The sequence below is a fragment of the Phaenicophaeus curvirostris genome, chromosome 3, assembly GCF_032191515.1.
Source record: "Phaenicophaeus curvirostris isolate KB17595 chromosome 3, BPBGC_Pcur_1.0, whole genome shotgun sequence".
NCBI lineage: Eukaryota > Metazoa > Chordata > Aves > Cuculiformes > Cuculidae > Phaenicophaeus > Phaenicophaeus curvirostris.
The window spans coordinates 43,002,142-43,015,375 of NC_091394.1; the positions used below are offsets into that span (position 1 = coordinate 43,002,142).

The 13,234-nt window shown below is 43.2% G+C and overlaps 1 protein-coding gene across 2 annotated transcripts; it reads left to right on the plus strand.

Annotated features, from left to right (window-relative positions):
* Nucleotides 1-2,028: 2,028 nt before the first annotated feature.
* On the plus strand, nucleotides 2,029-12,091 carry RBFA (ribosome binding factor A). Of its 2 annotated transcripts, XM_069853819.1 has the most exons (7): nucleotides 2,029-2,126; nucleotides 3,847-3,889; nucleotides 4,542-4,718; nucleotides 7,118-7,230; nucleotides 9,281-9,365; nucleotides 9,690-9,760; nucleotides 11,372-12,091. In XM_069853819.1, the coding sequence occupies exons 1-7, from the start codon at nucleotides 2,029-2,031 to the stop codon at nucleotides 11,760-11,762; spliced, it is 978 nt and encodes a 325-aa protein (XP_069709920.1). In that variant the 3' UTR covers nucleotides 11,763-12,091. The 2 variants fall into 2 exon arrangements, with proteins under 2 accessions (XP_069709920.1, XP_069709921.1); XM_069853820.1 differs by lacking the exon at nucleotides 4,542-4,718.
* The last annotated feature ends 1,143 nt before the right edge of the window (nucleotides 12,092-13,234 follow it).

Consider the following 13,234-nt stretch of genomic DNA (forward strand, 5'->3'; position numbering starts at 1 on the left):
ACTGCATTGTTTTGTCACAAACATCAAGGGAAAACTTAGGAGTCCAGGGTCTTGCACCCATGCAGTTTATTTTGCTCACCTCTTCTTAAAATTGCCTATCAGTGTAACACTGAATTGAAGGATATTTAAACTGTTCCATTGCCACTGAGGGTCTGTGTGGCACAGTGAACCACATTCGGTATGACAGCCCAGCTGTTCCTGATGCTCCAGCAGTGACGCTCATCTCCTGGGTACAGCTTGCAAGTCTGGGTGGCCCTTGAGTGGAAACACAGCAGCCAGGTCTGCTCTCGCTTCCAAGATCACTTATCCTGACCACAGCGCCTGTGCTCGGCTGTGCCTGCTTGGCGTGTGGCTCTGTGCATGTTTGCATCCTCTGCCACTGTGCCCACAGGCAGCTCTGATACAAGAAGCAGTTGTTATTATTAGAAAAAGTGGAATATTTTGATTTAAGCTAGGAGTTAACTTTCATCCAAGTAACTGTATTTTTTTGAAAGTTAAGCAGAATGTCCCTCTGATAGCATGTTTTTAATAGCATGGTTTTTTTCAAATAGTATTTTTCCAGACACTGCTATGTCTTGTCAAAGGAATTCAAAGGAATCGACTCGCAGATGTAAGCCCAAGTACCTTTATTTTTGCTACCAGGGAGAGCACAGGGTCCGCACCCTGCAGAATGTACCTCTGCCACAGTGAAATTTCAGTCAGCTTATATGGCGATTTTATAAAACACTCCATACATCCTATGGTTAATCCCGATAAGCAAGCAGCTGGGTTACACAACTTTAATTCCTTATTGTGTCTATTATAACTAGTTTTACGGTTTCCTAGATAGCGATCCGTACGTGCCCAACAGCAGCTGTCTCAGCAGCTACCTCAGCTGTACTCGGCACTGGTGAGACTGCACCTTGAATACTGTGTTCAGTTCTGGGCCCCTCACCACAAGAAGGTTGTTGAGGCTCTGGAGTGAGTCCAGAGAAGAGCAACAAAGTTGATGAAGGGGCTGGAGAACAGGCCTTATGAGGAGCGGCTGAGTGAGCTGGGGTTGTTTAGCCTGGAGAAGAGGAGGCTGAGGGGAGACCTCATTGCTCTCTACAACTACCTGAAAGGAGGTTGTAGAGAGGAGGGTGCTGGCCTCTTCTCCCAAGTGACAGGGGACAGGACAAGAGGGAATGGCCTCAAGCTCCGCCAGGGCAGGTTTAGGCTGGACATTAGGAAAAAATGTTTTCATGGAAAGGGTCATTGGGTACTGGCAGAGGCTGCCCAGGGAGGTGGTTGAGTCACCTTCCCTGGAGGTATTTAAGGGATGGGTGAATGAGGTGCTCAGGGACATGGTTTAGTGATTGATGGGAATGGTTGGACTCGATGATCCGAGGGGTCTTTTCCAACCTGGTGATTCTATGATTCTATATCGCACCCCTGCAGAGGGGTGAGTCCCTAAGACGCTGACTTGTGTTACAAAGCAAAAACTCAGAATCACAGAATCACAGAATCACAGAATAACCAGGTTGGAAGAGACCCACCGGATCATCGAGTCCAACCGTTCCCATCAAACACTAAACCATATCCCTCAGCACCTCATCCACCCGTGCCTTAAACACCTCCAGGGAAGGGGACTCAACCACCTCCCTGGGCAGCCTGTTCCAGTGCCCAATGACCCTTTCTGTAAAGAATTTTTTCCTAATGTCTAGCCTAAACCTCCCCTGGTGGAGCTTGAGGCCATTCCCTCTTGTCCTGTCCCCTGTCACTTGGGAGAAGAGGCCAGCACCCTCCTCTCTACAACGTCCTTTCAGGTAGTTGTAGAGAGCAATGAGGTCTCCCCTCAGCCTCCTCTTCTCCAGGCTAAACAACTCCATCGTATTTGCTGACTCAGGTTTCAAAGCAAAACCCCGTAGTTGCGGTAAGACCGGCCCGGCTTCGTCCAACAAGCTTTAAGCCGCACTTGACTCCCTTCGTTGACACCTCCGGGGCGGCAGGGGGCGCTGACGCCTCGGGGGCGGCCTGGGGCGCGGGAGGACCGGGCGGCGCGGGGCGATGTGGGGCGCGCGGGCGGTGGTGGCCGCGGCCCCGCGCTGGTGCCGCGCGCTGCGCGGGGAGCGGAGGCTCCTCGGCAAGATGCTCCGCAAGAAGAGGTGCGGGCGGCGGCCCCGGGCGGGGCGGGGGCCGGGACACGCGGCGCTGCTGTCGCGGAACGGGGAGCAGCGCTGAGGGAACCGAAAGCCGAGCACCGATTCGTCTAATAATTGTGTTCTTTGGAAGTTAGAATGTCCCTCTGAGGCGTGGGGTTTTATGGCGTGTTTTTGTTTATAGAGGTTTTTATAGAATCTTTTCTTAGTAGCATTTTTTTTTTTGTAGCATGTTGTGCTGAGAGAGCTGGGGTTGTTTAGCCTGGAGAAAAGGAGGCTGAGGGGAGACCTCATTGCTCTCTCCAGCTACCTGAAAGGAGGTTGCAGACAGGAGGGAGCTGGCCTCTCCTCCCAGGTGACAGGGGATGAGAGGGAATGGCCTCAGCTCCGCCAGGGGAGCTTCAGGCTTGATATTAGGAAAAATTTTTTCACAGAAAGGGTCATTGGGCACTGGCTCTGGCTGCCCAGGGAGGTGGTTGTCACCTTCCCTGAAGCTGTTTAAAGGACAGGTGTATGAGGTGCTGAGGGGCATGGTTTAGTGATTGATAGGAATGGTTGGACTCGATGATCCGGTGGGTCTTTTCCAACCTGGTGATTCTGTGAATCTCTGAAATCCTTGGTAGTGCTACAAATGCAGGAGGTTGTGGTGGGGTGGGTGCTGGTCTTTTCTCCCAAGTGACGGGCGATAGGACGGGAAGGAATGGACTCAAGCTACACTAGGGGAGGTTCACTTTGGACATCAGGAGAAATTTCTTCGCTGAAAAGGTTCTCGGGCACTGGCACAGCTGCCCAGGGAGATGGTTGAGTCACCATCCGTGGAGGTGTTTAAAAGATGGGTAGATAAAGTGCTCAGGTATGGTTTAGTATTGGACAGGTACGGTTGGGCTCTATGATCATAGACTCATAGAATAGTTTGAGTTGGAAAGGACCTTGAAGCCCATCCAGTTCCAACCCCCTGCCATGGGCAGGGATACCTCCCACCAGACTAGGCTGCCCAAGGCCCCATCCCACCTGGCCTTGAACCCTTCCAGGGATGGGGCATCCACAGCTTCCTTGGGCCACCTGTTCCACTGCCTCACCATCCTCATTGTGAAGAATTTCTTCCTAATGTCTAATCTAAATCTTCCCCCATCCAATTTTGAGCTATTTCACCTCATCCTAATACTCCATGCCCATGTAAAAAGTCCCTCCCCAGTTTTCCTGTAGTCTCTTCAGGTACTGGAAGGTTGCTATAATTTCTCCCCAGAGAATTCTCTTCTCCAGGCTGAACAACCCCAATTCTCTCAGCCTGTCCTCATCTTCATAGCCCTCTGCATGCATTCCAACAGTTTCATATCCTTCCTATGTTGAGGATTCCAGAACTGGACTCAGTACTCCAGGTGGGATGTCATGAGAGTGGTGTAGAGGGGCAGAATTGCATCCCTCAACCTCCTGGCCATGCTTCTTGTGATGCAGCCCAGGATACGATTGACCTTCTGGGCTGCAAGCACACATTGCTGTCTCACAGGTCTTTTCTGACCTAGTGATTCTATGATTCCCCCCACTTCAGCTGTGGGTGGGGGCTTTGCTCCCCGCACTGCTCCCTGGCTTCGGAGCGTGGTGGGGGCACAGAAACATGGGCACTATTCTGTACATTCAGGTGGGCGGCTGTTTAATTCCACAGGGAACCTGTCATTCCTCTTAGCCACTGAAAAGTAAAGCTGCTTTCCTTTCGTCTTCCCCAAAGGAAGAAGTTTTGGTATGACAGCCCTACTCTGGGATCTAAAATGGTAAGTACAGGCTTTTCAGGTGCCGAGTTTATCTGTGCCAGGAGGAACAAGCTTATACTTCTGCCATTGTGTCTAACTGGCAAAAGCATTTTCTGGTGGGGAAGTAGCGGGATTTTGTGAATGAAAACCAGGGTGCCAGTTTCAGTGTGGCATGCCAGAATTGCTGTCAAGAGAAGCCATTCAGCTCCCCATGGCTGTTTTCTCTTCTGTGCTGATCTGTCATCCATGCCAGCACTCAACAGTCTCTTGCATGTTCTTGAGTCTGTAGCAGAGAACTGATCCAGATTAAAACTCTTGTGTAACAGCTTCGTTTTACTTTTATGGAAAACAAGATTTTCAGTATGTTTTTCAAACACGCAGTGCTTTTCAGTTAATACATGCTATATTCTAGGAAACGGATTTATTGAGCTGTATAACATGCTACAAAATAATAGAGAAACTAAGAATCCTTTACTGTACTATATGACAGTCAAATATGTTGTGAACAGAAATATTCTTTATTGAAACACCTGATACATAAGACCTATATAAAGCCATCACAGCTGCAATAATGGAATTCTGATAGCAAACAGTGCACAAATCTATATAATTTCCTGATACAAATTTGTAACTATTGATTAATGTGTTGGGGTTTGTTTGTTTGTTTTTAAAGATATATAAACCAACCAGGTTGGCCTCTGTAATTCAAGATGACCAGACAAAAACTAGGAAAGAAGATAACATACGCTGCAGAGTCTTGAACAGTCTTATTCATAAAGCTGTGGTAGATATGATGAATACCTGTGAAATTAATCAAGAAATTTGTGATCTCAAGCTGGAAATCTGCAAGGCAAGTAACAAAGCTACAACTTGTGTTGAGCTACTCTGGCTATACCTTCAGGTCAGCATGGCGTGCCAGAGGAGCTCCCCTGTGTTTTGTGTTGTGTGCAGGAGGAGTTTTACTGTGTTGATTCTTGTGTGACCGAGCACATCAAGATGAGACTCTATTTTCATCTTGCACACTAGAAAAACTTTGCCTGTTGTACCTGGCTTAGTAGACCTGTGTTGCTATACCGCAAATGTAACTTAGGCAACTAAATGGTGATTCTCCTGGTATGACTCTTTTATTCTGTTACTCAGACATGTTCATTTTACCTTACCCTTTCAGGAGGAGGTGCTTGGTTTTAACAACGTAAGTGTGTGTTTCCAGGAGTCTTTTCTTCATGCAGCTGTGTGAGAATCGATACCTCTGTGTCACTAGCCAGCATCATTACATAGGCAGAAGCCTTAAGTGGGGCATGACCTTAGTTTAAAAAAGGCAAGCCTAAGAAAATGGCATTAGCAAGCTAGGTTGCGGAAAGAATTGAAATTTGTAGCTAGTGTTGCCATAATTCATTGGTTTAAAAGGGATGTTAAAGCTCTGATTCAAGAACTAAGTCTTCAATTCTTGTTTGTTGTCTGTAGTTTTTTCTTCTACATTTGTAGTTTTGTTAAGATGAAATCATACCAATGTTCGGCTTAAAAGCTTAATGGACTTAGCTTTGTTAATTAGAAGCATGGAAAAAAATTGTACCTCATAGCTGCCTCTATGATGAGGGGTTTGTCATTTATGATTGAAACAGATATTTTTGCCAGCTGAATTCATTCTGTCTTCAGGCAAGCAATTAAAATTACATGGGCAAGGTGAATCTTTTGGCTCTATATGTGCAGTAACCTTCACTTAATATTTCTGTCTTTCTAGGGCTTTGAGATTTGCTGGTCTAACTCAGATGGCACGTCTGTACATACAAAATACTGGCTGGTGTAGTCGAGCCAAAGGAGGCACTGCTGTAGATGAAACAACTTATAACATGAGAGAGAGAAGGAAACAGCCTTCTTCCAAATATACTACAAACTTTATTAGCATAGTGTTTAGTGTTTGTGCTGCACTGCAATGTGACTGTGACTCCGTCCTGATTTACTCTTGAGCTGATTCTAGTCTGATATTGTTAACTTCCATTATCAAAAGAAATTTTCTAGTAAGCTTTCTGGACTCTGTCAGAATTTGGGTTTTTTCAGTATGAAAAGTTAAAATTAGATGATAGTAATACAGATAAGAATCATGCTTCAGGCCTGACGCATCAAACTTCTATCCAGTTGATAACATTACTCATGTGATGATGAAGAAATGGGTTGTGTTAGATAGGGTTGTTTATGTGCTTACATTAGGCTTGTTATGGGAGATGGGGAGGGTTGATCCTGTAGTAAAAACAGCCAGTTAATGGTCACAGTGGGTTTTTTTAATGAGTGGTGAGTTTCCCGGGGAAGGAGCTATTTGGTGTTATTTGGTATGTAATTTGGGTTTTGGGAGCAGTCCATACTGCCCCGGGAAAGAGTAGCACTGTCAACAGCAGTGTGTGATGCAGTTTTCACTCCTGGGAGTACTCTGATAGAGTTGTCTTTTCCTGCTAATGTATGTAGATACCTGTATGTTTGAAGAGTTAGTTTCTGGACTAGGTAACCTCTAGACTGTGCCTTCCAATAGGAAATTTATGCTTTTTCCTTCTTCCTTGACTCCTTGCTTTGCTTGAGCCAGATAGGTTATTAGAAATTTGCTGACTGCACCCTCGTAGCGAGAGTCTCACGTGTGCTTCGGCCCCTGCACACCATGCGTTTCCAATTGCATGCATGACAGCTGTGAGTATTGTCTGTCAGTGAGCAAGTGGTTCAGGCACTGGATTTCCCCAGCCCACTTTGGTGCTGGAGGGACTTTGACATCGCAGTGGCACGGAGGGTACCTTTTTTTATGTCAATATCAAAACCACACTCTGTGTGGGCGACAACAAACTAGGCAGTGTCACAGGTCCTTCTTTAGCAGAAACTCACACTTTCAACTGTATTCCGGAACAGCATGTTGTTCTGGACCATTTTTGATGGTAGCACCGTCACATTGACTAAATGTAGCACTGTCAGTAATGCACAGGTGTTAACAGGCTTCATTTAGTCTTAGTTGGAGTGGAGATAAGGCCATGAATTGCCTAGATAAAAAAAGTCCTTTCAAGTACTGAATGTGAATCTTATTTGGTGTTTAACTCTGCCTTTATAAAGGCACCATGTAATTATGGCTCTTAAGAGTGGAGAAGGGAGAAGAGATTCTAAGAATTTACATATCCGGTTTGGGTCACTGTGTGCTTGTTCATGGATTAGAGACTTCGTTGTATACAAAATGTGTATATGCATGTAATTTAAAAAAAAATTATCTTTTTGCAGGTGTCGCTGGCATCAAACTTTTCAGCATGTCGTGTGTACTGGAATCCCGCTTCTACTACGGAGAAAGAAAATTATGTTGAAAGTGTACTGCAGAAGAGTGCTCCACGTATACGGTGCTGCTATGGGATAAATAGTTAGACCACTGTGTAGTTCATAGCCATATGATAGTACCATTTCTTTAGTGTTTTTAACAATCTGTATCTAACCTGTTATGATGCTTTAGATTTTTAGGTATTTAGAGTCAGAGCATCTCCTGTGATGTGCCTCACAGGGCAGGATAGCTGTGTTAGACCAGCCATGTATTCTCTTGCTGGAGCACAGCTGGCTTATTTGACTTCTGTGCTTTCCTAGGATTGTACTAGGCTGAGCAGAAAGAGGAGTCTGGATGGAGTTTCACTTTATTGTACTAGTGGCAGTAGACTGGACACACCATGCACGGCAGTAGGCCAGATATGATGCTGCACAAGAGAACTGGCAATTACAACAAGTATCTCCTTGGAGACCGGGCAATTCTGATTGCTAGGGACAATTTGGACCTCCAGAAGGGATGGCTGATATTACAGAAATCGTAGAGATTTGTGTTTCTTTTTCTTTCTTTGGCTTGCCCTCTGGTATCCAGCCAGCCTGTTGGAGGATCAGGGCTTCACTCCATGGGGAAGGTGGCATTGAAGGATACTTGTAGAGTATCATAGAATGTTTTTTGTTGGAAAGGACCTTAAAGATCATCTAATTCCATGGGCAGGGAGATCTCCCATCAGACCAGGCTGCTCAAGGCCCCATCCAACCTTGCCTTGAACACCTCCTGGGAGGGGTGTCACACCCAGAGGGAGACAGAGTAGGACGTAGAACTGCTCTTAAACATCTAGTTTGTTACCTGTAATGTTACAATCCTAAGTCAAGAGTATAAGCTTAAGTCTAGACCAATATTAACATCCTGTAAGGGTTTGTGAGGGACTATACAACCTGTCTGGAGTTCAATGATAAAGTCTTTTTAGATGTTTCCATAAGGCTGCTGCAGGTGAAGTTTTTGCAGATGTTCCAGTGCTCGGAGGGATTGGATCCATGATGTTACATTGAGATCAGTGGGGGTCTCGGATCAGCTGAGAGGGAGCTCTGATTATGACCTGCTCCTCTCATTCTATTATAGTCCCTTCTGGAGTGATAACATCTGAGGTATCAGTCAGCCCAGCTTCTTATCTTCTTCACCTTTGGTCAATGATGCCACTGGTACAGGACACGGTGGATTGCTTTGGTCCCCCTGCCAGTGCAGCCTCCATCAACATGTAGGGATCCAAAAACTCCAGGGTTAGACAGCAGGCCATTTCCAACACACAAAACTCAAGGTTTCCACATCCATACGTCATCCAAGTGCAACATATATTGGTTTCTATTCATAAATCTTAATAATACTTCTGCTTTCAGGATCACCTTTGATTCTTTGTTCTGTGGCTATGATGTAACTGCATACTTCCACTGATATGCGGGAGGGGGTGACCAGGGGCCAGTTTGGTCATCCTGATAGGCAAATGAGTGGCCAAGATGTAATGGTTAGCTCATGTTCCCTCACTCATCCTTGCTGCACACACGGGCTTTGATGTGGCTACTGATGTGGAGTGGCCACCAGACCTCTGTCTCGCTCCTCTCCACCCGATGACTCAGCAAAGCAGTAGCCCTCTTCATCAGCATCAAGGGGAGTGATATGTCAAGGGGATATCCACAACTCCCCTGTGCAACCTATTCCAGTGTTTCACGACCCTCATCGTGAAAATTTCTTCCTAATGTCTAGTCTAAATCTTCCCTTCTCTCATTTAAAGCCATTCCCCCTCATCCTGTCACTCCGTGCCTTTGTAAAAAGTCCCTTCCCAGTATAAGGAAGATGAGTGAAGTGGGGAAAAGACCTGCAGCAGCCTGTGCATGTAGGAAACAAATATAATATAGTCAGTACTCTGTGGGTCTGCAGCTTGTAGTTTTTGTGGGTATACATTCAGGCCTGGGATTCTGCAGGTCTGCTTAGTGGTGACCTGGATGGATACCAAACAAACTATATCCATTGCAAGCCATATCCTTAAATTTGCAATACTACTGGAATTAATTTAACATGTTTTCTCTGTCCTGGGGGTACTGTACTGTTACTCATACTGATCAATGCTGTATTTTTGCCAGGTATCTTCTGACAAGTCAGCAGATTCTAGGAAATGCACCCCCAATAGTATTTGTAAAAGACAAAGAAGCTGCAGCTGTAAAGGAGGTAATTGTAATCTTTGACTCAGTGTACGAATAGAATGATACGCAAACATAGTGACTTAGCATACCATAATGCTTAGGAATATGGAGAGAGCTGATCATTCAATTGCTCTACCAGTCGGCATTAAAAATCAGTCTTTGTCTGTACCCTTTCATCTTCATGTTCCAAAGCATTTTAGCAAGGAATCTTGACTAAGGATGACACTTACATACAATGTAAAAGAATCATTGTAGTTACCACCTCATGAACTATTTTACAATTAAAATTTCTGAAGTGACGTTTCAGAGAAGTTTGTATTTAATATGTATTGTCTTTGTATGCTTACAGATTGAGGAATTATTGTCAATTGCTGATTTTGGACCTCCAGAAGAAGAAGAAACATCTCAAATTGCTTCTAGGTGGGTTTTTTAAATCAGTGTTTGTTTTCATTTTAATTAAGATGTGTTATCTCACAGTTCAGCAAATGGTGTTGTGAGGAAATAGAAGGGAGAGACTTTTTAGAAAACCCCACCAAAAAGGCATCTTTGCTTTTAAAAGTATCAGTTTTATTTATCAGGCCCTTTTATTAACAGAAGAGGCTATGGAATAGCCTAGGACAAAGCCAATATGTAATCAACTGAGAAATTAATTGTAGAAGATGGCATTTTATTTCGTAGCTTAAGCTTTCTTTACCAAAATTACACCCATTTATTAATTTTAAGGGAAAATATTTCTTACAATATATGGTCTGGTTTACTTTCATATTTTAGTGCAGACACATTTCCATAGGGTATTTTGTTACTGCTTTTTATGCACTGGTGGCTTGCTGCAGACCATAGGTTTGCAAATAGGGAAAGGGAAGTCTTTTTAATATATAAATGAGCCTCTGTTAAGCTGTGGAGAACTACAGGGGACAATTTTGTCACCGCATAGTATATATACTTTCAGAGGCAACTAAACAAGAATGTGATAACAGAACACAGTCTTAGCAATCAAGAGTGTTTTATGTTTATACTCTGAGTAACATAGTCATCAGGCTTGTTACTTGCAGACCCAATACTTGTTTTGGTATTAGTCTCTTTACTTTTATGAGGGAAATTGTTTTAGAATTTCTAAGAATTCAAGGCTCAATGTGTTTGTGATAATTGAATTTTAAAAAATTGCTTTGCAGGAGTTTGTTTCTTGCTGGTAATTTTCTCATGATGATAAAAGCTCTCTGTTTACCAGTACTTTTCTACTTGGCCAGGTTTTTTCTGGTATAAGTTTGGTTTGTTATACATGAGATAAAGTTCCCTGACAAACCTCCCTAAGTTAACAAAAAGTAAGTTAATTGAGCATTCTTCTGTGAGGGATTTTTGGCTATTGAGGGATAGGGCTGAACAGTCTATTGGAATAATGATTCTGTGGACTGGATGCCCTTGAAGCTGACAGCCTTGCACTTGTCTGCTGCAGTCTGTTGGTGGAAATGCCTTTTGTGCCTTATCTTGCAGGATGGTTCACCAGGTGCAAATCAGAAATAGCTTCTCAAGGAAAATAATTTTTGTGACACCCTTTCCCACAGGGTACCTAACATCTTCCTCTGTTTTTGCCTTGTGAAAAGACTTAAATCAAGCTTAAGGTGCCATATGCTGTCATTGCAACGCCTGTCTGACGTGATTTGGACACAGGCTGCTGCTTCTTATTTCTTAGAAGAGCTGGGAGAAGTCTAACTTCCTTGGAACTCCCTGGTCCAGTGCTCATTCTGTTATCTATGCACACCTTTTCCCAGAAACAGTTTCATCTGTAATGTCATTACTTCCTCCAATTAAATCTGTTGATGCGCTGGGACACTTACACACAGCCTGTCCTTGGACACACAGTATGGTGGGATCTCTTCCTTCTTAACATAGGGAGCACAATGCTGATCACACTGCATTTAAGTCTGACTGGAAACTCCAGTTTATTTCTGCATTACTCAAGTTGTTGCAATTAGCATTGCCCCTTAAAATATACATGGGCAAAATAAACCACATTTGTTTTCCTTTCCACAGTGAACTGCTGTCTTCAGCAACTCAATCTTCAGATTCACCTATGTGGTCTAATCTTTTTGGTATTGATCATGAACTGCTGAATAAGCAGATAAGGGACTACAAAAGACTGAAGGTGTCACGAGATACAGAAACTGTTGCCTGGACAGAAGAGCAAGAGCAGCAGCTTTCTAAGATTCAAAAGAAAATGAAAAAGAAAAAACCAAGAAATCCTCCTGATGATGACATTACACCACAGAAATACTTGCTGGACAGATATGAAGCTGATTATTGGGATGATAACACTGAATCAGTCTCAGACCATGAGCTGGAGGATGAATTACAGGAAGAAGTAAATGAATTGGAGACAGATGATGGCAAAACTCTAAGCCAGCCTACTGATAAACAGAAATGAAGTGAAAAAGCCACTCCCTTTAAGATGTAGGCTGCCAATAGCAAAAGAAGTCTGCCATAGATACTGAAAAATTAGTTTCGTACAGCCTGTTTACCACTTCCTCTTTCAAACAAATAGGTTTGCCACACGTGGGCGAGTTTGCTAGCACAAGGTTTGGATGCTATTTGTGGCATAGTGTTAAGCAGCTTTTAAGCTGCTGTAATTGTATGACTTCCAATCAGAGAACAGTTTTGTAATTACAAAATATACATAGTGCATCACTGAGTTAAACTTCTTGCAGTTCTGTTGATTATTTCCAATAAAACTCTGGTTTCTGTATTGAAAGAAAACTTCTCTCTTTTTTTTTTCTGAGTGGTCTGGATAAAAATAATCACAAAGTGATACTGCCTGTTATTCTAAGGTCAAGGAAGGAAGAGGGAAGCAAAATAATGACAATGGCACTCAAAGGGTGGCCTTTGGGGCACAAAGACCAGGACAGGTTATTCTCTAGAAGATTTAGTGTATGAGGGAATTCTTCCCACAAGAAGGTGAAATTTGTTGAAACTATGACCAATAAAGTTTAAATCTTGAAAGAAAATAAATTTATTTATTTTAATATTTAGACATTCACAGTTGTGGAAGGGGAACTGCAACCAGAAAAGAGCAGAGAACTACTCACTTGTTGGGTAAAATTGGGCAAAGCATTAACTGTGACTGAAAAAATATATTAAAGATCCAAAGGCGGGAAAAAAGCAGCAGGGAAGAGTGCCCCAGTAACAGATCTGGAAATGAATGAAGAATTGCATAAAAAGTGAGAATAAAGCTCTCTGGCTCAAAGCAAGTAAGAAGTAATAGTGTGAGTGTATAAGGGAGAAAAGCCAAAGCTTCAAAAAATGTTTTAACTAACAAGGTTGTAAAAAGGAATTCTACCAGAAATAAGCAACATTTAATTCCACTAGTTAATGGGGAAGTAAAGAAAGACAATGCAGAGGAGGTTGCACTATACAGTCTTATACTCTAGTTTTTGAAAAAGATTTGAAAGACAGCAAGTATAAGCTCAAGAATATAAAAAATAGTCTAAAGGATTTTTAGGTTGAAGAGAGGCGTGCAGGTCAGCAAACAAAACTAAAATTCACTTCAGGATATTTCATTATCTCCTAGAAGCATATTTTGAAGACTGATTGCCTGTGGGAATATGGAGAGGATATGGGTTATGAAGGTCCATAGGATATTCCTATAAGCTGTTTGAAGCTAGTATTGAATAAGGGTCAGGATCTTGTAAACATATGCATGACTTCCATTAGAATCATAGAATCGCTTGATTGGAAAAGACCTTTGAGAACATCAAAAGCCCAACCGTATCTGTCCAATACTAAACCATATCCCTAAGCACTTTATGTACCTGTCTCTTAAATACTTCCAGGGATGGTGACTCAACCACCTACCTGGGCAGCTGTGCCAGTGCCCAATAATCCATTAGGTGAAATTTTTCC

Excerpts from the sequence above, each read along its gene's own strand:
- RBFA (XM_069853819.1), top strand. The coding sequence starts at position 2,029 with ATGTGGGGCGCGCGGGCGGTGGTGGCCGCGGCCCCGCGCTGGTGCCGC. Across the intron at positions 3,890-4,541 it reads CTACTCTGGGATCTAAAATG|ATATATAAACCAACCAGGTT; the intron begins GTAAGTACAGGC and ends TTGTTTTTAAAG. Across the intron at positions 9,366-9,689 it reads AAGCTGCAGCTGTAAAGGAG|ATTGAGGAATTATTGTCAAT; the intron begins GTAATTGTAATC and ends GTATGCTTACAG.